At 43.1% G+C, this 27,316-nt stretch overlaps 4 protein-coding genes across 5 annotated transcripts in view; 2 read left to right on the top strand and 2 right to left on the bottom strand.

Moving 5' to 3' along the window:
* Positions 1–9,296, top strand: part of LOC127614627 (formin-1-like) — a 51,784-nt gene extending 42,488 nt beyond the window's left edge. For both annotated transcript variants that reach the window (XM_052085949.1, XM_052085950.1), the window contains 4 exons: positions 2,867–2,918; positions 5,989–6,138; positions 7,899–7,980; positions 8,071–9,296. In XM_052085949.1, the coding sequence (XP_051941909.1) occupies positions 2,867–2,918; positions 5,989–6,138; positions 7,899–7,980; positions 8,071–8,115 (329 nt within the window). In that variant the 3' untranslated portion in view covers positions 8,116–9,296. The remainder of the gene's footprint in view (positions 1–2,866; positions 2,919–5,988; positions 6,139–7,898; positions 7,981–8,070) is intronic.
* LOC127614637 (serine protease HTRA2, mitochondrial-like) overlaps positions 1–27,316 on the top strand; it is a 221,440-nt gene that overhangs the window by 189,936 nt on the left and 4,188 nt on the right. The window lies entirely within an intron of this gene.
* On the bottom strand, positions 11,550–12,683 carry LOC127614650 (gremlin-1-like). The gene is made up of 2 exons (XM_052085984.1): positions 12,389–12,683; positions 11,550–12,118 (listed from the first exon to the last, which is right to left on the bottom strand). Exon 2 carries the CDS (start codon positions 12,115–12,117, stop codon positions 11,566–11,568), a length of 552 nt encoding a protein of 183 aa, XP_051941944.1. The 5' UTR covers position 12,118; positions 12,389–12,683; the 3' UTR covers positions 11,550–11,565.
* LOC127614629 (rho GTPase-activating protein 11A-like) lies at positions 18,208–27,194 on the bottom strand. Its single transcript, XM_052085953.1, has 11 exons — positions 26,094–27,194; positions 25,362–25,429; positions 24,495–24,591; positions 24,150–24,406; positions 22,836–22,999; positions 22,608–22,748; positions 22,200–22,373; positions 21,985–22,114; positions 21,523–21,631; positions 20,821–20,938; positions 18,208–20,717 (listed from the first exon to the last, which is right to left on the bottom strand). Exons 1-11 carry the CDS (start codon positions 26,220–26,222, stop codon positions 19,327–19,329), a joined length of 2,778 nt encoding a protein of 925 aa, XP_051941913.1. The 5' UTR covers positions 26,223–27,194; the 3' UTR covers positions 18,208–19,326.

Below are 27,316 nucleotides of genomic sequence, written 5' to 3'. Positions count from 1 at the left end.
GGAGGATATGGCAACGATGCCATAACGCCGCTTTTTTTTTTATGTCATCCCTCTTGTATGCTGTCTGGGGTTTCTGCTGGCAGTGATAATGTCATCATCGTTCAACCTGATTTCCTTTGCAGAGAATTGCATTTTATATTTAATTTGACATTTGAGTTGGCTGCCCACCCATCAAGTGTGAAATGATTTATTTCCCCCCTTACTTCAAAAATAATAACTGATAATTGTGTTGTGTTTGAGGGATGGGATATTTTTGACTTATTTTGAAGTTTGAAAGACGTCACTTTTAAATTATGGATGGAATCGCTGAAGACTGCACGTCTTTAAAATGCTTCTTTGTCTTCCTGTGTCCTTATCATTCGCAGCTTTCCCTTCGAAAAGAATTTTGAAAAAAAATCAGTTGCGGTGGAACTTTAATGATCCTCCTTTGGATTCCCTTTTTTTAATGGGAGCTCTTTGAAACCTCTGGGGAGATTTGGACGGGCATATCCGTGTGGTGAATACCGGCAATGGCTAATTGAAAACAAGTTCCCGCTTTTAATCTCATCATGCTGGTTTTGTGCGAAGGTGTAAAAGTCTCATCGCAGCCCTTGAGGCTATGTTTGTCAGTGAGTCACAATTTTTGAAACAAGCGATTTGCATAACATTCGCGTCTTCATCCTTGTCTAGTGGAGCTACCGGTAAGTCAGACAGGAAAGGATGGCCCCCAAGGTCCTCAGCATCGCTCTTCCAATCGTCTCCTCTCTTCTCTTTGTTATCTGAGCAGCAGGTAGAAAAGGGACTTGAGAAAAAGTGTTTCGGGGTTTTAAAGCTCAAATTTATTGTCCCTCTCAGCATGCACGTCTCATAACTTTCTCCTTAGCGACTACTGGTTTCATGTTTACACATAGGGAGCGCAGAAAGAGACACTTCACGCATGCTCTGGCCTCTCTCTCTCTCCCTCTCTCTCTGCCCCCCCCCCCATCCTCTCGGCTCCAGTGCCACCTCTACACAGCCCCGGCGCAGGAGTACCTCAGGCGCCAGCCTGACCCCCACTGTGTCTAACGCTATTGGTCATGGCCCCCCTCCCTCTATCCCAGACATGGTCAGCCCCTCCCTTCATTAGGGCTACTTTAGCACAGTGGCCCACATACATGTAAAAAAAAAAAAGGAATAATGTGGAAGGGGTGGATGGTTCGGTGTGTGAAGCTTACGTTTTCCCAAAAGACCCCCAATCCGGCCTTTGAACAAATTTTGGGAGACTTCCCCCTCTTAAATCTCGAAGGAGGAAAGGTCCCCCATCATTGTAAAAGAGATGAATCTGGAAAAATGCAATAAATCTGAGATCACAGGCTCTCTCTGGCCCTAGATAAATTCTTGCACCTCGGCCTAGCTCGGCGCACACATCTGCCTTGCATTTAGACACTTTAACATGGCAAGCGTCCACAGGAGCCTCTCTGTTCAACCCGCATTGAGCCCACTCGTGGTCCACATGTACACCTCCACTAACGGGGCGCTGCTCCACGCCAAGACACACCCGCCGTCACACTCACACTCCCGCGCGTCAACACTTGGTGGCATGTCCAATTTTACAGCATACACGCCCATTGTTCTTCTTCTACTGCCATCACTTGACTAATTCCACGATGAGCACACAGTGCCCTCTTCTGGTCTACACCTGAGTTGGGTGGGGATTATTCTGAAGTCTCTGTCAAGTCGAAATATACGTCCGTACATCTCCATAGTTAGCATCTTGTTAAGAAGATAAAAAAAGAAAACACGACGAGCAATTCCGAGTCCCGCTAAAAAGTGTACAGCATGACTGGAATCCGTTTCGCATTGCTTTGCTTACCACAAGAAAGGAACCCAAACACTGAGTCAATCATTGTGCGAGACATGCGTTTCCTCGCCGCAAATATTTTCGCCTCGTCGTCTTGCCTCACTTGTACATCAAGAAATCTGGAAAGAGACTCTTCAACAAAACGCTAGCCAGTCCATTTGGTTTTATGTTTCATTTTATTATGTTCAATTGTTAAACGTACACACCGAACGGGCATTTGCTTCCTTCGCTGCTATTAACTTGGTTCGAGGTAAAGTAGTCGACAACCGACCATTGTAAACAGTTTCCATAGTGCTCACCGGATAGGCCAATGTCCCCGCTCACCATTGTCCAGGAGTATTCAACAAGTTCCACATGTTCACAAACGGGTAACAGAATTTCTCCACACGACAAATGAATTTTGAGGGTATGGGACTCCAAGGGGTGGTTGACTGGTTAGCACGTCGGTCTCGCAATGCAGCGGTGTGGGGTTCGGTTGCGGCTCCACCAGTTTGCGTTGTTCTCCTTGTGCCTGCGTGGGTTTTCTGCGGGTATTCTGCTTTGGTCCCACATTCCAAAAACATGCGTGGCAGGTTAATTGTCCAAAACCAAAAACAAGCATTTATTTTATCTGTCAAGAAAAAAATACAGTATATTGAAAAAAGAAATGTACTGAGGTTGGCTGAAATTGGCTCCAGCACCGCCCGTGACCCTGTTCAGGATAAGCAGTGCTGAAAATGGATGGAGAATCCTGTGGAAGTCAATGCAAGGGAATGCTCTGGGAAAACAATTGTTTCAAAGCTCGTTTGCTTTGAGGAGAAATAAACCAAGTTCCAGAAGGGGAAACAAAAACAAAGAGCAAAGCTGTTTTAAATAACGTCATTGTCCTTTGCTATTTCGATAAGCCACGGTTGGACCAATTGATTAAAATTTTAAATCTATTTTTACGGGGAGGGGTGTGGGAGGGGGGCTGTGGATTTTATTTGGCGACCAAAGGAACCATCACTTGCATCATCAATGTATGAAAGGCTAAGACAATATAGTCTCTCTCTTTTTTATTTTTTACAGCGAAAACGGAGCATTCAGTGGAAGAGGATCGCTTCAGTGCTGCACGGAAAAGGTAAGAGAGCACCTCCGCCACTCGAGGCTAAATGAAATTTTCATTTTAGTTTCGAATCTTGAGTGATACAGAGGCATTCTTTTAGAAGAGGTATCCAACACATCTTGGTTATTTAGCATGTCGTATTATAAAGGTTAGCATGATTTATAACTTGATCATTTCCTCGATGTGCATGTGCTGAACTTCTTGATCTTCATCTTAGGGGGGGGGGGGGGGACAGCGTTGGATACTACTCATTACTTAACTTGGATATCAATTTGCTTATTTGTGGCCTTTGCCTCCTTCCCGTATCCTTAACTTTCTTTCCTAACACCATCTCGTGCATGAGGGACACGACAAGAATGAAGGTGTTGAACTCGAAGGCGATTATTGATCAAAAGGGCACTATGGCTGTCGGTCCCTTCGCTTTTAATGAAGTTTTCCTCTAATTTCATTGAAACAGGGGGGTGCGGGGGTGCTGGTTGCCTGGTGTTAGCTTGAGCGAGCGCCAAGTGAGATGTGGAGGGGCTGGGTGTGGGCGGAGGGGGGGTGAGGGGTTCTCTCAGGTTCCCAGAGACCCACCTCATAAAAATGACACGCTGTTGATGAATATGGGCGTCAGCGGGCTCACTGGGGCCTGGGTGGGCTCTCACATCTGTGCTGGATGAGGGATGGTCACTCCCAACACGCAAGAGCAGCAGCAGCAGTCGCGCTAACATTATGGCATGGTGTTAAGAAAGCAAATAGACAAGCAATCCTGGGCGCTACCTGACACCTCAGCCTCACCGGGAGGCTGGGAGTTGAGACGCCAGCAAGAGTCTCGCCGTAGGGCACCCACTGCTTTTTGTTGCCATCTTCACATATTAGCGGCATGAACAACTGCTCATTTTTGGATATCCCACTTCTCATTTTCCATCCTTCATTTTACATAGGCGCTTGTCCTCATTAGGAGCCCATCGCAGCTGAATTTGAGAGGCTGGTCACACCTGGACAGGTTACCAGCCAATTGCATTATACTGTTGATTGGCTGCTTGCTTGCTTTGGATTTTGGATGAGTAATCCTGCTCCCTTGCAACACCCCAAAAAACACCGTAGCTTGAGTTAATTGAAGACTCCTCGTTTTTCCATCGGTGTGAATGTGCATGCTTGTTTGGTTAGTGACCAGTCAAGGGTGTTATTCATTCATTCATTCATTCATCTTCCTAACCGCTTGATCCTCACTAGGGTCGCGGGGGGTGCTGCAGCCTATCCCAGCTGTCTCCGGGCAGTAGGCGGGGGACACCCTGAATCGGTTGCCAGCCAATCGCAGGGCACACAGAAACGAACAACCATGCACACTCACACTCACACCTAGGGACAATTTGTTGTTCAATCAGCCTGCCACGCATGTTTTTGGAATGTGGGAGGAAACCGGAGCACCCGGAGAAAACCCACGCAGGCCCGAGAGAACTTGCAAACTGCACACAGGGAGGCCCGAGCTGGAATCGAACCCGGTACCTCTGCACTGTGAAGCCGACGTGCTAACCACTGGACTACTGGGCCGCCCGTGTTATTCACTTTTTGGTTTTTTTTTTGTCTCAATGACTCGACGGAATTCCATGATTTCACGCTCCGTGTCTTAATTTGCCTCCACTCTGTTCGGTGTCATTTGGTATGCGATCCATCAGCATTTGCGGTTGTGTTCCCGCTCGCTGCTCGACATGGTTTCCCATGTATCGACTTGTCAAACTCGCTCTCAGATGCAAGTTTATTTCTCTCTTTTTTTTTTATTTCTCTCTTTTTTTTCTTTTTTTTTTAACAAAGGAATGCTGGCCTGTTGGGCCAAATATTTCCCCGATTCTCCTGGTTTTGTAATGCATCTATTTTATTTTTATTTTTTGGAATATACACAGCTGACAGTGAGGAACGCCAGAGTAAAGCCTTGCACGGCAACTTGATCATCGATGTGAGAAGCAGTAGAGTTAACGTTGTGTGTGAAGTTTAGCAGGTTTGCCAGGTTCTATTTGATTGTGTTTACGTTGTGTAGGTACACACACATGCGCGAACGCTCTTCCATCTGTTTCAAATGAAGTTTTGTCGATCTGCTTCTTACGTGAGCTCCGTCCGGAGAGTACGAGGAAAAGGAACCGTTGCTTGATTTGTGCACGCTTTGACACCATGACCCAGGGGTCAACCGAGGACCTGATCGACTCGGGTCATTGTGCCAGAGCAAGTCGGTGAGCTGGAGCGGCATGATCTACAGTTCTCTTTTTTTGGTTTGTTTTGAAGCATTGCAATAAAATGACGCCGGGTTGGAGGAATGGGAAGCGGGATTAGGCAGAAGTCCATTTTCTTTCCCCAGCTGGGCGACATCTTGCAACATTTCATTCACTGTGAACATGCCTTAGATTAGCGTCGCAAAGCTACCTTCCATCCGGAGGTCAGAAACTCTGCGAGTGACCATGTGGGACGAAAGGGAGCATCGCTTGACTCATGACCTCTTAGACAGGCCCGCCGAGAACATCTTTCATGTTTGGGTCGGAGAGGCGATCAAATCTCCCGCCCGTGCGTGCTGCTGGGAGTCCCACCAGGAATTCTGATTTGAATGCAGATTTCATGACTGAGGGGCGGGCCAACAACTGACTCTCTTGGAAAACGGATCCCTGATCGTGTTGCGCGCACTGGCACAACCTTTTTTGTTTCCGGTTCCTCGCCTCTCAGTCAGCCGAACCTCTGATTTTTGCAAAGAAATTTCATGTTGGCTGCTTTGCGACAACTCATGTTATCCGTTCTACAGTGGATGTACAGTAACCAAGGCTCCTCAGAATAAATGGTCATAATATCTTGTTTTGTACCTAATTTCGAATAAGACTTTAGTCGTTCAACCCATTAAAGAACACCAAACGAGTTAACGGGAACACCCGAATAAACTGCTTGGTATAGGATTTCACGCCGTGGAGAAATAAAACTGCTTTGCCATTGTGTAGCATTATGGGCCAAGATCCATTGTTGCAACAGACAAACAATGCATCAAACATAAGTTCTCAAGATTTTGTGGGATTTTTTTGGGGGGGGGGTTACGTGTTCAATGCCTCGTTTCCCTCGGTTCCAGGTTCCGGGAGATGGTCAACTACTTTGGGGTGAAACCAAAGTCAGGAGACAAAGAAGTGGACCCGAGTCACGTCTTTATGCTGTGGTACGAGTTCTGCAATGACTTCAAGAACGCTTGGGTACGCCAAAGCAAGAACATCTCCAAAGAGAGGTGAGCTGTTTCCGCTCACTTGCCTCAGATCGCCCAAATCCCAAATGCCCTAACCCAAATGTATCAAAGTAATTCATCTTGCCATCAAAAGACCTTTGTCAGTCTTGTTCTTGTTGTTTTATAAAAGCGAAAAAAAATATTCGCGGCAAAGTCACTATTCTGCCTGACATGTTTCTTCTCACACAAAGCTCATTTTCTCCGCTTTTTGGTTAGAAACCCGATGTTTTTGCTGATGTTGTCAGAGAACAACTTCTTGAAAATCACTCGAGATGATTCAAAGTGAAAAATCTCTCATTTATGATTGCACTTGTAATTGACATTAATGTAAAACTCCACTACATTATATTCGGTTTTGTGTTTTGGTTTTTTTTTCATTGAGCTGAATAAGGCAACCACAAGATAGAATCTAACTTCAACAATTTGAAATTCACATCCTCAAAATAGCACCTGTTTTGTTTTTACTTCACATCGGGACAGTTGCTTAACAAGTTGTCAGCATCACGCAAAATTAGCCTTGATTGTGCATGGGTCACGTGTGGTGGATGCTGCGATGTAATTAGAACAGAGAGGGAGGCCATCAAAGAGGAGGCGTCCTGAATTTATGATGTCTCCCGCTGACCTGGGGTGTTTTTTTTGAGGAGCCGGGTGGGGGGGGGGGGGGTTATTCCACCAACTCTCCTTGCGGCCGACTGTCTTTACTAGCGAGTGGATGGAGGCCACTGGCCGTTTAAGGCAGAGCACTCTGGAGAATTGATGAACACTGTAATGAAGCTGGACAAGCAGCCCAAAGGGCAAGAACGCTGCTCGTGCGGAGAAGACGGCGTGAAGCGCAGCGCTCACTTTTATGTTGCTTTTGGAAGTATCTTTGTGGTGCCATCGTGCCTCAGCATAACCTGGACTCATACTTACGCATATCGATTTGTTTTCCAAGCTGGAATTTAGTTAGTTATTTCCCCATGAGGTGATGGAGTCGCCTACCGCAAATCCATGTGCTGGAGTTGAATTATACAGTTCAGGTTTACTGTGGTATGAAGTCACCGATTACTCGCAGCTGATTGTGCCAATGGACAATTAACTCTATTTGAAATCCTTTTTGGCGGGCTCATTAAAGCCAAGGCTGCCTCATTATCGCATCAAGCAAGCACGTTTCGGGGGATTTTTTTGGGGGGGTCAGGGGGGTGTTGACTGGGCGCGAGCCGGAGATGAGTGTGTCAGCGTCTTAAGAGTCTTGAATGCAAGTGAAATAAATAAGTGCAGAGGTTGTGGCTTCGATCCCGGCTCCGGCCTTCCTGTGTGGAGTTTGCATGTTCTCCCCGGGCCTCTGTGGGTTTTCTCCGGGTATTCCGGTTCCCTCCCACATTCCAAAAACATGCATGGCAGGCTAATGGAGCACTCCAAGTTGTCCCGGGTGTGATTGTGAGCGCGAATGGTTGTTTGTCTCTGTCTGCCCTGCGATTGGCTGGCAACCAGTTCGGGGTGTTCCCCGCATACTGCCTGAAGACGGCCTGGGGGTAGGCTTCAGCATGCCCCGTTACTCCCGTGAGGATAATATATGCATTGGCCAGTGATCAGATCAGATTCAGTATCTGACGATACTCAGAATTAAAAATGTTTACTTGGGTTATCTTTGCTGGATATTTACATGATCATAAAGTGGAGGAAACGCAAAAAAAAATAAGAAAATAATTTGAAAAGAGGGCAAAAACTCTTCTGCAGCACTGTCAATGACAATCAACGATGGTCTGAATGTTTCCCTCAAGGTTGAAGGAAGCCCAAGAAAACATCAAAAAGATCACAGATGATAAGCGAGTCGAAACGAAGAAGATCAACGCCAACAGTCTGGTAAGGCTTTCCCCATCTTGTTTTGTGTGTCCGCCTCCAAAATGTTGCTCTGTATGTTGTGCCCGAGAGTTTTGCGTCTGCGCTTCACAGAAAGAGAGGCTGCGGCAAAAGGAGTCAAGCGTGTCGTCCAGTTGAATGGCCTGAACACCCCCCAACCCCGCCCCCCACCCACCCACCTCCTCGAACAACGCGCCTCGACCTTTTGGGTACACGAAGAGTCTGCTGCAAGGTTGCATGGCTGACACAAGCCCAAGTGATGAGAGCCCCAAAGGCCAAAGGTGGATCTCATTCATCCAGCGCGGTGTGACCCTCTTAGTGACCAGCTTGTGAAAGGTCTCAAGAGGTGTGGGGGGGGGGGGGGGGGGTCACTTCATGGTTCTACTGACACATCCATCAGGTTCCTCCTGGAAAATGGATTCTGTTCCTCATCTGGGCTGACAATCGCTTCAAGTTTGTTTGTGCGCTCGAGCTGCTATTTGAAATGATGCCCAACGCTCTGCTGCGGCTGGCTGCATTTCATTCGATCATTTTTGAAGGCAGTATGTTGTCGCAGGAGGAGTGGAGGGGACGGCGGTAGGGGGGTGCTTTGTTATTGAGGCATAATATGAGCAGCGAAAGTTTTCCTTTCCTTACTTACGCACGCGTACACGTATTAGGTCTCCCAGGTACATGCACTCACTCATTCAATGTACTTTTAAGGCTGCTAATGCCTCACCGGCGCCGACATTGGGTGACATGTTTGAAGCACTTTTCTTCTTGCAATAGCTAAGTTGACCCCCGATTGTAGTGTCCTTCAGGTTGTTATACAGCAATACCCGTTTTGCTGTGCTAGCTTGTAAATTTCTGTCTGTTGTTTTTCGAGCCTTTTGATCATGTGGCCACGTTTTTATGTCCGGAAAAGGTATATACGCTTCTCATTCGAGAAAAGTCTATTTATGTAAGAAATGATTTATTTTAATGTACAGAGACAAGAGGATATTTTAGCATGAACCTGTAAAGTGGGAGCTTTTTTTTTTGGGATGAATTTGACAATGCACGGTTCGGAATATTTAAACCCAAAGCCACAATTATCAGAATACCTCAGCGGGACCTCGATTATTAGAGTACAGATAAAGATGCATGTCATGTCCAGTGACCTGTTTAGCTTCCACCTGTGCCATTTATTTTGTAGGGAAATCAATTTTTGGGCAGAACTGGAAGGAAACAAGAAGACGAGCCGTTTGTTGGGTCGGTGGATGGAAGCTCTTCCACAGCTCTCATTTTATGGAATTGTTTTAAATTTCAAGAATAAATTCCTGGATGCTGACACAACAGAAGCATTCTCTTCATTTATCGCTCCCATCGTACTGATTTAAAAAGCTACCAAGAACAACATATTAATGTAAGAAACCTGTGGTGGTGGTGATGAATCCGTTTAATAACTGAGTAAGAATGAGGTCATCGAATCTGGCTTCTTCTTTTTTTTTTTTTTTAACTTGAACATTTCCTGGAAGGTTCTTAAAATAAGCAAATAGTGTTGTAAACATGTGGAACTTGTTAGGCTGTTGGAAGATGCTTTAAGCAGGTTTTTTTTTTTGGTTTTGTTTTGTTTTTTTATTAATTTGAGGCTATCAACATGAAAAACGTTACTTGTTTTGCTGTGCCAAAAATAGATCTGATCTAACAACTTTAGCCACTTAATCATTGTGAAGTCATTGTGGAAAAGCATTCAGTGCGTTTTTTTCAAATCACGTGTCTGTCTTATTAAATAACCACAACAAATTATGGTGGAAGCATTTTTTTTTTTACCACTCAACACACTAAAGAGTTGTAAGAAAATGTGCCTTTCCAAAGCACTTTAATCCTTTATTTATAGTTTGGTTCAATGCATTTAGCTCCATGGTGTTCATTTTTAAAAAGGCAATTCTAAAAGCATGATTGAACAATACCATTCCATTCAATCGTCCGTGAAATGAAATGAAAATGATTTTTAAACAAACTATTGCCAATTTCAAAGTGTGGATCATTCAATATTTTTGTTTAAAAAATGCTAAGATTCAAGTAACATGCATAATATTTCAGAATCCATTTATTATCTATTTTTCAGGGATAACTTAACGAGTACACCAAACATCCTTTACATGTAACATCTACATAGTTCATCTTCATAGGGTACAAACCACCACTGTACTTTTATGACCGATTGGCATCCAGCTAACCAAAACTCAACATTTTCACATTAAGGTTAACTTAAAACCATTCTTGAAATAATAAAATAAAATTTTAAAACAAATCACATTTTCCATTTTCAAATGTTGCTGCTCATTCTCCCAATTCCACACAGTGGAAAAATAAAAGATGAATTTAACAACGTCTGCGTGATTTCTTAAATAAGCCAAGGTGAGGAAAGGCGTACAAAAAGCGTGCGCATTACCGTCCAGCCAAGTGCCTCCATTCCAGACGTCTTAAAACTTAGATGGTCAAAATAGCTTTCGAACTTTAACATTATATGTCCACCATTTTTGTGCAAAAGGAAAATAGGGAAGATTGGATGCGACGTTCTCCAAACAGGAGATAAAAGCATGTGTTCTTGCTTCCTCCTCTTTCCTCTCAAAAAGCAAGCAAAGTAATATGAAGATATATGAGGAGCCTTAAAGGCTGACCATTTACCTCTCGCATTCACCCCCCCCCAAAAATCAATGTGTGCCCGAAAATAAAAAAATAAAGGCACTCACCCAAATACCTAAGGCACATGCAGAAAACACAAAAAAACTCACACACTTATCACATCAATCATTCAAACTCATTAATCATTACAACCTCTCACACTCACCCCCCCCCAAAAAAAAAATCACACTTGGCAAAAACTAATATTCACCTAAAAAAAATGAACAAAAGACACTCACCAGCAATCACACCCCCACCCAAAAAAAAACATTGCATACTCGCACCTCTTGCAAAACTGTCACACTCATTAAAGAACTAACTGGCCCCAAAAAATTATTGCAAACACACCAAAAAAAAAAAAACTCACACAAGCTCTTGCACTCAGAAAAACTCACGTGCAGGAAAAAAAAGTAATTCATGTGAAAACCTGTCATGAAAAAAAATCTCACATTCACAGACCCCCCTCCAAAAAAATGTCACCCTCCTAAGAAAAAACTCACATTCGCCCAAAGAATTTCTTTATCACTCTCACCCCAAAAATAAGATGCATAAAAAAAATCGACCCCCCCCCAAAAAAAATCATCCCAAACAAAACTGACATTCACACCTCTCCCACTGATCAAAAATTACATTCTATTTAAACAACCTCTCACAGGTTGTTTAAAAAAAAAGCTGTCACCAAAATCATCCTCTCATACAGACAAACTAAAATACACACATGTACTCACTCACATACAGTAAAACAAATCTCACTCACACCCAAAGTGTATCTTACTTATCACGAGGTTTGTGCGTAAGTGTGTGTGTTGGGAGGTTTTGGGTGAGACTGAGAAGGGGCGGTTTGGGGTTTGTGAGCGAGGTCAATGTTATTTTGGGGCCAATACTGCACCTCATTAAGAAACCGACGTCGATTATCGTTACGCTTGACTTAAGCGTTGGCTAGTCCAAGTCAATGGATATACAGCGACACTGTTTTACGCGCTGGATGCGTTTCTTCTTGGTGGGCGGCTGCAGGTCGGGACAGTTCAAAGTAAAAGTCATGGTGGTAAAGCGGTTGGGTTTACAGAAAGAGCACGATTGGAAGGCTCCCTCCTCCCTGCGGATGTGTCTTGGGATGTAAAAGGAGTTGCACTGTCCGTAGCAGAAGCGGTTGATGATAGTGCGGCTGACGCAGCCCTCCTCGTGGATGGTCTGCTTGAGGGGCTGCGTCTTGCACCAGTCCCGTTTCAAGTACTGCCGCTCGGTCACGTGTAAAGCCTCCTGGCTGGACTCCAGAACCTCGTCTGCCGGGGAGGGCGAGCCTTGCCTCTGGCGGGGCCGTGAGCCGGTCCCCGGGGGTCGAGGCTGGCGCTCCGACTCGTTCGGATTGTTTTTGTTGAGATGAGGAATGGCGCCCTGGGAGCCTCGGTTTCTTTTGGGCTCCCCCGGAGTGGATAGCAAGCCGACGAGCAGGAACAGCGTGCTGCACATGATACTCGTCCACTTGGCCATCCTGAACAAGAGACGAGAATGAAACAGCCACAAGTCGTTTGGAGTATGGATACGTTAAGTGCCCGAAAAAATGTACGCTCATTTTGTGGCAATTTACTCTGTGAGCGATTTCAGTGGTAGAAGTTGAGTTTGAAGTAAAAAAAAAATTGATGCATTCGTCTGCATGCGATATAGATACAGATAGAGAGAAAGAAATAATCCGGTAGTTGCCGTATAGGCAAATAAATAAGCAGATTGTCATAATGTGGCACGATAACGATAATTCACCGACCTGCAATCCTCAATGCGGCGATGACTGAATGTTGTCAATCCTCAGCAGCACCTTCCCGAGGCGGGCACCCACAATCACTGTCCACTGTACACCGCGGGGACCTTGGCAAGGTGGGAGACCAAGTCCTCCATAGACTTGAGGGGAGCACGGGTTCTAAGAGAAATTGCTGCAGCGCCGTACTGTCTCCCCTTTTAAATGTCTGCCAGCTGAGATGCGAACAACACTTCCCTCAACATTATTGGCTAACAACGATATGGAGAAAATCTAAACTTATCCGCCCCCTGAAACGCTTGAATGTATTACATGGAGCAAAGAGGGCAGGACCAGTGAATGCATCACAGGGAGCGAGGGGAAAGTAGGGGAGGACACTTGAACGCTTCACAGCGAATAAGGAAAGCAGGACAATCACATCGCAAGACCCGGAGGCGTGGAGGATACTTCGATGCGTTCAAAGGACCAAGTAGGCAAGACAATCAGTACAGAGCGTGAACCAAATAGGCGGGTCATGCAGAACGGGACCAAACTTGGCAGTCTAAACGTCACAGGGACCAAGAGGACAGGACACCTGAATCCACCCTCGTCATACACAACCACACCGTGTTTAAGATAAAAACGCGCACAGTACTTTACAAGTGTCTATTTCAGGGGTCACCAACGTTGAGTGATGTGTCGGTCGCGAACGAGCCGGTACAAAGAGCCGGCTCTTTGAAGTGAATGATGAGAGTCGGGACCCTCCCTCGAGAGCCAGCTCTGTCATTTTCCTTCTCTCTCTCTCTCTCTCTCTCTCTCTCTCTCTCTCTCTCTCTCTCTCTCTCTCTCTCTCTGTCTCTCTCTCTCTCTCTCTCTCTCTCCCTCTCCCTCTCCATGGCTCTCTCTTTTGGCAGTGGCTCAGCTGCCGTACTCAGAGAGGTAGACCAGAAGACAAAGGGGAACAGCGAGGGGCTTGGTAGGGACTGCACGGAGTGCGCGCTGAGCACATGCTCCGTCGCGTCTGCGTGCGCAGCCACAGACAGACTAAGGAATTGACTTTCCCAGTTCCAACTCTTCCAGAGGATCATAAACACAACGACAAAGACCCATGGTGATACAGCACCTGTAAAAGGTGCCGAGAGAGTTGTATTTTTTGGTGGCACTGTACTTGTAAAGTTGAAAGCCACTTCAGTTGAAGGTTTGTCGTTCCTATTGGTCACCAGTAGACGGCGCCCTTGCGTTTGGCAAAGACCTTGTCAACACCGTCGACGACGGGTGCGAGCCTCTTGCGAGTTTGCGGTCGAATTTTACTATGATTCTGGCTGCTGTTAGCTGACGTTGGAAAGCGAAACCGGGTTTATTGTTTTCCCTTGCCAATGGCGGGCCCTCTGCTTGAGTTTGAGACCGAAATGTTTCTGACATGATGATCGATATACAGTGAATACTTTGTGGGGGAAAAGTGATCAGGGCCCTCAGAAAGTCATCCAATGTTTCCTCCCCAATCTGAAACAATTTCACTGCGATCCTTTCGGGTTTTGCAGGTTCTTTAGCCCCCGGCCCCAGTGGGAACAACAAAGTACACCCCGAAAAAAACGACCATGTATAGTAAGGCGTTTTTAGACGAAAACAAAAAAACGACCATGGACTGTATAGTCAGGTGTTTTTCGACAAAAAAAAAGTCCTTGTATGGAAAGGCGTTTTTAGCTGAAAAAACCCCAATCATTTTTAGGAAGGCGTTTTTTGACGAAAAAAAACGACCATGTACAAAAGGCGTTTTAACCCCAAAATAACGACCATGTATAATAAGGCTTTTTTAGACGGAAAAAACGACCATGTATATTACGGAGTTTTGAGATGAAAAAAACGACCATGTATAGTAAGGCGTTTTTAGCCGAAAAAAATGACCATATATAGTAAGCCGTTTTTAGATGAAAAAAAAAGTCCATGAATAGTAAGGTGTTTTTAGACGAAAAAAAACGACCATGTATAATAAGGAGTTTTGAGACGAAAAAAAAAACCGACCATGAAATAGTAAGGCGTTTTTAGATGAAAAAAACAACCGTGATTAGTAAGGCTTTTTTAGATGAAAAAAACGACCATGTATAGTAAGGCGTTTTTAGACGAAAAAAACGACCATGTATAGTAAGGCGTTTTTAGACGGACCATGTATATATAGTAAGGCGTTTTTAGACGTGAGGTGTTTTAACCCGAAAAAAATGACCATGTATAGTAAGGCGTTTTAACCCCAAAATAACGACCATGTAAAGTAAGGCGTTTTTCAACGAAAAAAAACAACCATCTATAATCAGGCGTTTTTAGCCGACAAAAACGACAAGGTATAGTAAGGCGTTTTTAGACGAAATAAAAACGACCATGATATAGTAAGGCGTTTTTAGACGAAAAAAACCCGACCATGATATAGTACGGTATTTTAGACGGAAAAAACGACCATGATTAGTAAGGCGTTTTTAGACGGAAAAAAAAACACGACCATGGAAAGTAAAGCGTTTTTAGACGAAAAAAAATGACCATGTATAGTAAGGCGTTTTTAGACAAAAAAAACGACCATGATTAGTAAGGCATTTTCGAAGAAAAAACGACCATGTAAGGTGTTTTTAGACGAAAAAAATGACCATGTATAGTAAGGCGTTTTAAGACGAAAAAAACAACCATGTATAGTAAGGCGTTTTTAGACGAAAAAAGAAACAACCATGTATAGAAAGGCATTTTTAGATGGGAAAAAAAACACGACCATGTAAAGCGTTTTTAGATGAAAAAACGACCATGTATAGTAAGGCGTTTTTAGACGAAAAAAACCCCGACCATATATAAATATAGTAAGGCGTTTTCAGATGAAAAAAAATGACCATGTACAGTAAGGCGTTTTTAGCTGAAAAAAAACGACCATGTATAGTAAGGCGTTTTTAGACGAAAAAAAACCCCGACCATATATAAATATAGTAAGGCGTTTTCAGATGAAAAAAAATGACCATGTACAGTAAGGCGTTTTTAGCTGAAAAAACGACCATGTATAGTAAGGCGTTTTTAGACGAAAAAAACGACCATATATAAATGTAGTAAGGCGTTTTTAGACCAAAAAAAAACGACCATGTATAGTAAGGCGTTTTAGAAGAAAAAAACTACCATGTATAGTAAGGCGTTTTTAGACGAAAAAAAACCCCACCATGTATAGTAAGGCGTTTTTAGACGAAAAAAAAACCACGACTATTTAAGTAAAGCGTTTTTAGACGAAAAAAACGACCATGGATAGTAAGGCGTTTTTAGACGAAAAAAACCGACCATGTATAGTAAGCCATTTTTAGATGAAAAAAAACGACCATGTAAGGCGTTTTTACACGAAAAAAACGACCAGTAAGCGTTTTAAGACGAAAAAAATGACCATGTATAGTAAGGCGTTTTTAGACGAAAAAAAACCCGACCAGAAATAAATAAAGTAAGGCGTGTTTAGACGAGAAAAAAAAACCTTACTATACATGGTCGTTTTTTTTTTCTTTTTAAAACCCCTTACTCAACATGGTTGTTTTTTTCATCTAAAAACGCCTTACAGTACATTGTCATTTTTTTCATCTCAAAACTCTTTACTATACATGGTCGTTTTTTCCGGCTAATAACGCCTTACTATACATGGTGGGGGGCGTTTCGTCTAAAAACGCCTTAGTATACATGGTCGTTTTTTTTTCATCTCAAAACTCTTTACTATACATGGTCGTTTTTTCCGGCTAATAACGCCTTACTATACATGGTGGGGGGGGGGGGGGGGTTCGTCTAAAAACGCCTTAGTATACATGGTCGTTTTTTTTCCGTCTAAAATTGCCTTACTATACATGGTCGGGTTTTTTTTTCCGTCAAAAAACGCATTACTATACATGGTCATTTTTTTCCGTCTAAAAACGCCTTACTATACATGCTCGTTTTTTTCCGTCTTAAATTGCCTTACTATACATGGTCGGGGGTTTTTTCCGTCTAAAAACGCATTACTATACATGGTCGTTTTTTTCATCTTAAAACGCCTTACTATACATGGTCGGTTTTTTTCCGTCTAAAATTGCCTTACTATACATGGTCGGGTTTTTTTTCCGTCTAAAAACGCATTACTATACATGGTCGGTTTTTTCATCTTAAAACGCTTACCATACATGGTCATTTTTTTCCGTCTAAAAACGCCTTACTATACATGGTCGGTTTTTTTCCGTCTAAAATTGCCTTACTATACATGGTCGGGTTTTTTTTCCGTCTAAAAACGCATTACTATACATGGTCGTTTTTTTCGGCTAATAACGCCTTACTATACATGGTCGTTTTTTTTCGGCTAAAAAACGCCTTATGATACATGGACGTTTTTTTTTGTCTAAAAACGCCTTACTATACATGGTCGTTTTTTTTCGTCTAAAAACGCCTTACTATACATGGTCGTTTTTTTTTTTTTTTTGTCTAAAAACGCCTTACTATAGATGGTCATTTTTTTCGTCTAAAAGCCTTACTATACATGGTCGATTTTTTTCATCTAAAAGCGCCTTCCTATACATGGTCGTTTTTTTCGTCTAAAAACGCCTTACTATACATGGTCGGGTTTTTTTTCGTCTAAAAACGCCTTACTATACATGGTCGGTTTTTTTCCGTCTAAAATTGCCTTACTATACATGGTCGGGTTTTTTTTCCGTCTAAAAACGCATTACTATACATGGTCGTTTTTTTCGGCTAATAACGCCTTACTATACATGGTCGTTTTTTTTCGGCTAAAAAACGCCTTATGATACATGGACGTTTTTTTTTGTCTAAAAACGCCTTACTATACATGGTCGTTTTTTTTCGTCTAAAAACGCCTTACTATAGATGGTCATTTTTTTCTTCTAAAAGCCTTACTATACATGGTCGATTTTTTTCGTCTAAAAGCGCCTTCCTATACATGGTCGTTTTTTTCGTCTAAAAACGCCTTACTATACATGGTCGGGGTTTTTTTCGTCTAAAAACGCCTTACTATACATGGTCGTTTTTTTCGGCTAAAAAACGCTTACTATACATGGTCGTTTTTTGCTAGTTAAAAACGCCTTACATGGTGGTTTTTTTCCGTCTAAAAACGCCTTACTGTACATGGTGGGGGTTTTTTTTCGTCTAAAAACGCCTTACTATACATGGTCGTTTTTTTCGTCTTAAAACGCTTACTATACATGGCCGTTTTTTTCGTGTAAAGACGCCTTACATGGTCGTTTTTTTTCCCCGTCTAAAAACGCCTTACTATACATGGTCGTTTTTTTCGTGTAAAAACGCCTTACAGTACATTGTCGTTTGTTTCATCTCAAAGCTCCTTACTATACATGGTCATTTTTTTCGTCTAAAAATGCCTCACTATTATACATGGTCGTTTTTTTCGGCTAATAACGCCTTACTATACATGGTCGTTTTTTTCGGCTAAAAAACGCCTTATGATACATGGACGTTTTTTTTTTTGTCTAAAAACGCCTTACTATACATGGTCGTTTTTTTTCCACGGCTAAAAATGCCTTACTCTGCATGGTCGTTATTTTTGCCTAAAAACGCCTTACTAGACATGGTCGTTATTTTATTTTAAAACGCCTAACTATACATGGTCATTTTTTTCGGCTAAAAACGCCTTCTTATACATTGTCGTTTTTTTCCGGCTAAAAACACCTGACGATATATGGTCTTTTTTTTCATCTAAAAACTCCTTACTATAAATAGTGAGGTTTTTTTCGGCTAAAAACACCTTACTATACATCAGGTTTATATAACATACGGCCGGAAGTGGCCCGCCAGGAGGTTTGATTCGGCCCGCAGGTTAATTTAATAGTGAAAAAATGCACAAACGACACGGAATGAATATTTTTAATAAGGTGCAAGTTGTGGAATATCCACTGTTTGGACTCCAAACAATAAACAAGCAACAAAATTTAAAAAGACTCCAAACTTTGGATCCTTTTTAATGTTCAATAAAATACATAAAAAGCCGTTTCTTTGCTTGATAATTCTTGCTATTTGCAGTCAGTAGAGTGCAATATTTAGTTCACCAAGTCATTTATCAAAATGTATGCTAAATGTGTCATAAATATTTAAAAGAAAAGCAAAAGTTAAAAGATCCGTTTGAGAGCCAAAAAGTGTCGGCTCTTTTCACTGAGCCAACCAAATGAACCGGATCACTGAAGAGCCGAAAAATCCCATCACTACCAACGTTGTAGGCAGCGAGCGCCGAAGAATCACATGAGTGGCACGTGGCCCTGTTCGAAAAAGAGCTTACCAGTGAATGGGGCATTATAATTTTCTCGGAAGGATGTAAAACTGATCGTTTCAAAATGTAGACTTAATAGAAATCGTGTCTTAAACGTTGATGTTCGTACCCTAATTATTTTGAGAAATCATTAAAATGAACTTCAATGAGTATATTAAGTTTCACCACATTTTCTTTAATATGTCATGTATTTATATACAGCAGAAGTCATTTGTTTTGCAGCGAGTCGTCCGGGACATCACAACAAACTCAGAAATGGCTATGCAGCCCCCTCTAGTGGCTGCTAAGATATTGTCCTTTGTGCAACAAGATGACCGCTGACATTTTTTAGAGGTACTTATTGAGTTTATTTGTCACGTGTGTTTTACTGGTTGCAGAATTTTCTGATTTCTTGAATAATATTTGGCTATCCCCCCGCACCCCATCAAAAACTGTACTGACTCTGGCCTAGTACAAAAATAAGAAACAATTTAACAATAAAAAGAAACATGAGCAAATGTAAACAGTAATAGCCATAGAATGCATAAATTAAAGGGATATTACAATTTCCAGGAATTCCACCACGAAAAAGATTCACCAACACTAAACTACAGGAAAGTATCGTAAGGCAAAGGCACGTCATTTCTTGAGAAGGCAAATAATTTAAATCCCACATCAATAAGACTCAAATCAACTGTAATTTATGATGGCAAAAGAAGCATTGCTACAAATCAACAGGTTTCGTAGCCGGCAGCAGTCGTGGTTGGTTCAGAGGGTTTTTGGGTGAACCTCTATAATGTCGCACTTCATCCTCTGCGAGCTGCTTCAAAACAACCTTCTGCGCTGCTGCTGCCTGCCGGATGGACGAGTCCACATTGGCCCTGCTTTGGAACTTGTTGGTCATGTCGCCTAGAGCAGAAGTGATGCTTCTAGCAGCCAATAGGCTTGGCTTTCTGGGTGGGACAGGGGGCGGTTTCTTCAGCGGTTTGGCACTGTTCAGAACCAGTTGAGCCTCTCCCTTGGATGGCTGAAGATGTGCGCGCGGGGAAAGGCCGCTTTCCAAGCTCAAAGCTTTCATAGCTTTGATGCCTCGAGTGTCAATCATGTCCACATTTCGAGCGGGTCTGCTGTTCTCTCCGAGGAGAGAGTTGATCCTCCGGACGGCCTGACGCACGGGAGTGCGCTGAAACTTGAGCGGCGACCTGACATGTTTGGCCTCGGCGCCTCTGGGAGATTTAAGGGTCAATTTGTTGAAATGTTGAATGTGCTCTGCCACTCGGGGATGGCGGCAATCTGGAGCGTGTGGCGGTTGATGTTGCATTTGGGTGCTAGCCTTGGAGGAAGACACATCCTCGCGATATGCTGCGCCCTGCTCATCTGCAAGCCCAAGGCGCGGCGCGTAGGGGGTGGACCGCAGTCCTGGCGAGATACCAATCCTAAAGTGTGCCGGACTCTGTACGTCTAGAGCTTCAATCAGTCTGCTACAGCGAACCTGGTCGGGTGAGTCGTCACTTCCACCCATCGCTGAGCTATTGTGCCCAACAGCAGCAGTGCAAAATGAACCCTGAGCAGGACTGCAACTCCCAGCAGAATCTAAAACGATACTATCAATATGCAAAGGTGATAAGGCGGCTATGTCAAATGTAACGTTTAGCTCATGATGAGGTGGCAACTTGGACATGAATGTGTCCTCAGTGAAACGCACAACTGGGGGAGTCTTGGGCGGAGGGAGCAGGATACTGTCTGACAGCTGTGTTTTGGACTCTGGTGTTGGAGCTCCCAATTCTACGAGGGCATTCTCCACCTTCGGCGGGGATGCTATTATCCGGCACGAGGCTTTGGAAATGGAGGATTCCATTTCCAGGCTCTCCGCGCTGGAAGCGCAACACAATTTTTTGGACAGGTTGGACCCAGTCAAAGGTTTGGACACGACAACGGCGGGTTCGGACATGAAATGGCTCTTCAGACAAACACTTGTGGGCGTTTCAGGGAAGGCCCCTGTGCCAAAGAGCTGTGCTTCTCCGGGGGTCTCCCAGCTCCATGAGGTGTGGTGGGCACTGGGCTTACACTGGGGGGACAGCAAGTTGTCCTCAGACTTGCTGATAAACTTTGACCCTATTGGGGGGGTGGGGGGTGGACAGTAGAAGGAATGAGTCAAGCAAAGGGTCAAAGTATTAAAAGCAGCAATGCAGAGAAACAAGCGCCCTCAGGTACTTACTGTCGGATTGTGCATTTGTGGGCAGAAGCGATGGCTTGAACGTAGTAGTCTCTTTGGTGAAACAAAAACCGGTGGTGCTCTCCTGGGTGGCGAGTCGCCAACCTATGGACTGGGATCCCTACACCAGCCACCAGCAAGGAATGAGAAATGAAAAGATGAAATAGATGTCAGAGGACTTTTAGGACTAGTGTTAAAATGTTAAATGAACCCACAGATGTGACCCAGAACGCAATATTCTTTGTTAATTGCAGTTAGTTCTTCAGAGGATGAGGGAAGAAATGAGATTTTGCTCTTGGTGGTCAGCAGGTTTTATTAAGTCAAAAATGTGATTTGATTACATTTAACTGTAATACATTTGTTATTCAGTGACCACTCACCCAATGTATCAAAATTATTTCACTACAAATACCATATTTATACTTTAGATTGTGCCGCGTAAGTATTGTGCTTAGCGTCATAGAAACGATTGGGAATTGGGCTTCAAAAATATATTTTAGCTGTGTACCATCATACCCTACCCCAAATTCAAGTCTGAGAACAACCAGAAGATGCCTTTATCAAGTTTAAAATTATTACCAGTAAATATAAACTTAGTCTCTGTAAACATGCAAAATATAGTTGTTGTTGTTTTTTTTGGTGGGAGAACAAAGATGACCCCATCATTCATTCGTTGACTTCCCCCGATCAGTGGAGCGCACTTACGGCGTCTTTGTGGCTCCTCCCCAAACTGAAACGCTGGCGCAGAGACTTGCGCTGTGCTTCTTTCTTGTTGACTTTGGGAGAAAAGCAGCCGGCTCTTCCAGATTCAACTCTGGAATAGGATATAAACCAATACAATGATCAAGATATACATAATTTATTGCCATGTTGACCATTCAATTACTGCTCTTTAAGGCACTTCGGATTATAGGGGGCATTGTCGGCTTTTGAGAAAATTGAATGCATGTAAATGCGCCTCATAGTGCAGAAAATGCGGCAAGTGTTTTATGATGAATTCACGTTAATACTTCCGACGAGTCTTGCCACCAGTGTCTTGGAATTAAATAAATGCCATTGAGAAGGATGGAGTCCGTGTATTGCGACTCGTTGCTTTTGTGTGGGTCTACCTAATCATGTGTCCTCTGTGTGAACACTGAGATATGAAGGCTCGTGTTGAGTGGTCACCTGCTGACGACCTGTCTGCCGCTCAGTCGCCTGCTCTTTCTCCTTGCTGATGCGGCTGGCTGCCTTTGACACTTCCCATCAGAGGACAGAGCACTTTGGGATGAATCCAACACCCCTGAGGCGCTGCAAGCTTCACATAGAACAGAAGGAAATGCTCTTGAAGCAAACCACACAGCGGAACGTTTTGCTAGACTTTCGAGAGCAATTCAAATTACCTGATCCGGGAGTGGACGTGCCGCTGAACAAGGAACTGGGAAGCAATTCCATTCCAAGATTCTTCTTGACAGATTTACGTTTCTTGTTTGAGAATCCAAAAGAATAACCGGAATCCAAAGGTAGTTTTCGCTTGGAGGATGGTGTCGCAACCACAGGAGTGGCAGAAGAAAAGACTAAAAAAAAAAAAAAAAAAAAAACAAGGGTTCAACCACAAGTACTACTCCTAAAGATCTGTACAACAATTGATGAGTAAACATAGACATTGAATAACAGTGGAGATATTAATATTCCTTGCAGAAACCCGGTGGTTCAATAAATAATCAGCTGCTTTACTACCCAATTTTTTTTATAACATGGTTGATCATGATGCCCACTCGTACACTGAATCCCTGACAATCACATCTTACCTCCAAGACTGTGCCTGTGTCTCCCCCTCATCCCTGAGTTTTGGTCCAGCTCCTTAAGTTCATTGAACAGAGGTGACAGAATTGCTGGCTCACGGCGCATGGTGTCTGAAACCTTCTCTTCAAGGAACTTTGGCAGCACACCTGTGAGGCCCAGACCAGGGAACAGTTCGAGTTAAACCAGACTCAGGCCAAGAAGAGCAGCAGCTGAGGATGCGCGTCAAGTGCTACCAAAGTTATGAGCGTGCTCGATGAAGCAGCGAACAACAGCCGTCTGTAATCTGATGCGTTTTTCTGTGTTGGCGTTCATCTTCTCTGTGCCTTCTCCACAGTGGAGGAGATTGGGAGCCAAGATTACGGACAAGTTAGCACTGTCCATCTTATTCTCTGCGCTCCTGGAATCAAACGATATCAGAAGGCATTGATACAATGAGAATTGTGACTCAAATCCAGTATGACTGTCTACTGACAAAGCATGAGTTAAATTTTGCCCAAATTGTACAAAAATAGATCCATGAACATCCACATGAGGAAATGACAGCACATAAATGATGCATCAATTATGCAAATGATTATGGCATTACATACCATTCGTCGGCCGGAGCGGACTCTTCCTTTCACCGATTTAGATGATAACATCATCAAATGTAGTCGGCAATTAATTGGCCTACTTAATTGTAAGTGCCGTATCTCTAATGCAGCATGTTTTGACCCGCTATTTAATCGCCTATGCTTTCACGATAGTTTAGATGAAGGATGGGCAATTGGCAATAACGCTGATTAACATTCATGATACACTTCCCATGAAAAACTGGAGTTAAATGCAGGAAAATGGGAAAAATAATTTAAAAACAGAGGAAGAAAAATCTGTGAATCTGCATGTTCCAAATTGCAAATATGCAGCAGGTGCCTTTAGTGTTAAGTTGTATTATCAGCATTCACCACTAGGTGGCAGGCATGGCTTAATTGTGCTTACAGCAGGAATATTCTACAACAGGTGTACAATTTTTTTTTTTTTTTTTGGTGGATTAGCAATAGGCAGCCCAATAGTCCATTAGATAGCGCGCCAACCTCACAGTACAGAGGTTGTGGGTTCAATACCGGCCATCCTGTGTGGAGTTTGCATGTTCTCCCCGGGCCTGCGTGGGTTTTCGCAGGGTACTCCAGTTTCCTCCCACATTCCATTTTCTAGTCCGCTTATCCTCACAAGGGTTGCAGGCGAGCTGCAGCCTATCCCAGCTGTCATCGAGCATTAGGTGAGGTATACCCTGAACCGGTTGCCAGCCAATTGCAAGGCACACATAGACGAACCAACCGCGCCCACAATCACTTCTAGGGATAATTTTGAGCGTTCCATTAACCTACCATGCATGTTTTTGGAATGTGGGAGGAAACCAAAGAAAACCCACTCAGGCACAGGGGAAACATTCAAACTTCACACAGGAAGGCCGGGGCCAGAATTGAACCCTGGCACCTCTGCACTGTGAGGTGGACCATCACGCCGCCCCACATCAATGTCAAATGAAAAAAAGGAAATGCAAGCACCTCTTGGAGACATTCTGGAGGAACTCAAAGAAGTGCTGCAAAACACTGAGGCTCCTGTCAGGCAGGACGCAAGACAGCAACATGGTGGCACAGGTGCGGTCCTCCTTGGTGGGAAGCTGCTGGGCCTTGAGGAAGGCCTCCTGCAGCTCAGTGGGCAGAACAGGTTCTGGTAGCTCCCTAAAAAACTGCTTCACCAGGACGGCCACATCGCAGGGAAGCGCGGTAGACAGGCACTCCTCACCAGAATCCACTTTAGTCTGGTAACATACAACAAAACCCAGCTGTTAGAAACCCATTTCAAGGGGTCATGGTCACACATTGAGAGCAAAGTCACCAATCACTCACCTGCAGCACTTTCAGGCGAACAACAGAGCCCGATTTTCTGAATAGGCCTTCTGTGTCAACATGCGCCTGCAACTTCATACATGCATCCACTAGAAATCTAGGACAGCACAGATATGGTATATAAGCGCAATTGTAATACTGTATGGACTGACATGCCAAGTTGCCAGTATTCAACACATTAGATCACCCCAAATTGTATTCTGCGACATGGCACCATTTCGTAGGAAATACGGTCAAAACAATTATTAATTCCAGGTTAAATTTGTCACCATTCATATTCAGATTCATTTTCATCTCTCGTGTAAGTATAAAAAAGCAAGTTAGCCACTCGACAGGCCCAGTATGAAATGTTGTGATGAGTTGCTTCGCCTCCCTCTGCTGGTGGTTTGGCACAATCATTTTCTTTGTATGTTTAATTTCAGTATCTGTTCTGGCAGGTATATTTATCAAAACGTGTGACACCCCTACGGTTCATAATGCATTCCACTAGAAGATATGCTGGTTTTTACACTCATTTAATTTTTTTTTAAAAAAGACACTGCAGCCGTTTAACACATTGGTGAATGATCATGCGTGTCAGAAAGACAGACCAGTTCTTTGGTTCTTTGTGATCACTGCCATCCTTCACTGGTATCATCACTGTAACTCCCAACAAAGCCAAAGAAAAAGCAAAACACTCCTAAAGAATTTATCCTTGATATGCTTACTGAGTTGACGTCTCAGACAAGCGTGATGATGAATCTTGTTTGACACATTAGGCAGACTTTTCCCCCCCAGAAAATTTGGGTTGAACTTCCAATTGTAAATATCTTGGGGCTTTCAAAGTTGGAGGTTCCACTGTACATGTAAAAGAGCACATTAACTTACCGTGGCACGCTCCCATGTGTCATGTCATAATATGGTAAAATCTCCAATGGCACTCCAAACACCTTGGTCTGGGGGAAACAATTTGAGGAAAAAATAGAGCAGGATTAGAATTATAGCAGACCTAATTGAATCTGGAAATATCTATGGCATTGCATACTTGAGATTCTCATTGAAAAATGTCAAACAATATTCATCTACACTCATCTAATGTGATCAATAATGTATTAAAAATGTGGCATTTACACTTGAGTGATGCTGCTGCAGATCTATAAATGTAGGATTCTTCTTTTTATTATTATTATTGTTATTACTGAGGTTATACTTGGCAGTGCTACATTCCATTAAAAGGTGCTCATCATGTATTTTGGGAGATTTTGCATTACCATCTTCTTGTGTTAGAATTTTTTTCCTGGTCCCCAATAATGAGCATTCTTTTATGCAGACTTTTTGCACGTTTCTTTGGAGATTATCCAAATGGGGAAGTAAAAGGTCATTTCAAACAGAATCAAGTCTCGTGATCACAAATATTGTGACTCCAGGCCAATTTGAAAACAACAACATAAAGAACAAAGCCTGGCTTCGAATCTATCCTGTTTTATATGCTGTTGTTTGTATTCTCCAAGACTGTAGCCAGAACACGTTCTATTTTAAGTTTATGAAATAAACTGGTTGCACATAGGCTTACAGAGCAAAGTTTAATACATAATGTAAACGTCATCTTTGTTTACTCACCGAATTTGTTGTTGTAGACTTACAACTGGCTGCTTTGTTTTTGTTCCAGTTCTTTGTCTTGATCCCATACGTTGTGCGGAGATGCTGCACAGCCACTCGGCGAACCACATTTCTCTCCTCGACCATCATTTTCGTCTCCTACACTGCTAAACTACACCCTAAAAACGACGTTCACTTTCTTCTCACAAAAAGCGTGGAACTCCTTTACGTTCTGTCTTTTTAAACAAACAGTCGTGAAGACATCGTTACGTATGTAAACTCAACAAAAAAATGCAATCACGTTTTATGACACAAAGCGCAACAACAAAAAACGAACAAGTTTTCTTAGTCCAAAATTATTATTTTTTTTTAATCTGGTCGACGAGCTTTACATGAGTTTGCCAAGTACATATGGATAGCAATGCAGTTACCGAAGCTAACTTTAGCCAGCCGCAAAGAAAAACATTCACGTCGCTAAGAAAATAAATCTATATTATTCCATTCGAAACCCCCAATTAGACCTCTAAAGCAGCGACCACCTTGCATCGTACAAATTTCATGAATTAGCTTTCGCCTACATTGCCTCTGTAGCCATTTTTCTCCACTTCGGTGGGAAAAAAACTGACTCCCGACAGTTTCCGCAGTGTGTTCAAACTACAGCGCAGTCTTCTTTCGGCGATCTGATTGGCTGGACAAGATTTGAATGCCATTTTTTTCCCCCTGGTGCGCTTGGTTTATATGTCAAGGGTGGCCCCCATTGGTGAAGCGATATTTTCACTACTCTTTCCTGCCTGAGGACCTCAAACCACTTTTAACATAAACATTTTACAGTCACATGATTGTGATGTCAAAAGCGAACGTTGGAATTATATAATACATTCATTCAGGTTCAGCAGCAACTTCTCAGACTACTCTAACTCCCCCCAACAAGCACCTCCAGCAATTTTCACCCGTCCATCCATTCTTTGAAATACGTATCCACATATTTTGCTTTTTTTTACATTTGTTTGAACATTATGAGCTACATTTGAAAAGTGATCCAAGTGTTAAAATTCACTCGTTTCCACTCTAAATAAAATAAAACTATTTTCAATGTTACGGTCAGAAAAACACATTGCCTGCAGCTATTGTTATTTTATTTTTACAGCTATTATAAGTTGTTGTGGTGGTCAAATAATACCGTTTTGATAAACACTTGGGCCTATTAAATTTCAGTTTTGGTCATGATGTTACTTTAAGAGCCG

The sequence above is a fragment of the Hippocampus zosterae genome, chromosome 14, assembly GCF_025434085.1.
Source record: "Hippocampus zosterae strain Florida chromosome 14, ASM2543408v3, whole genome shotgun sequence".
In the NCBI taxonomy this organism is placed as follows: Eukaryota; Metazoa; Chordata; class Actinopteri; order Syngnathiformes; family Syngnathidae; genus Hippocampus; species Hippocampus zosterae.
Note: the sequence above shows the minus strand (reverse complement) of the source record. Positions and strands in the feature narration are given on the sequence as shown.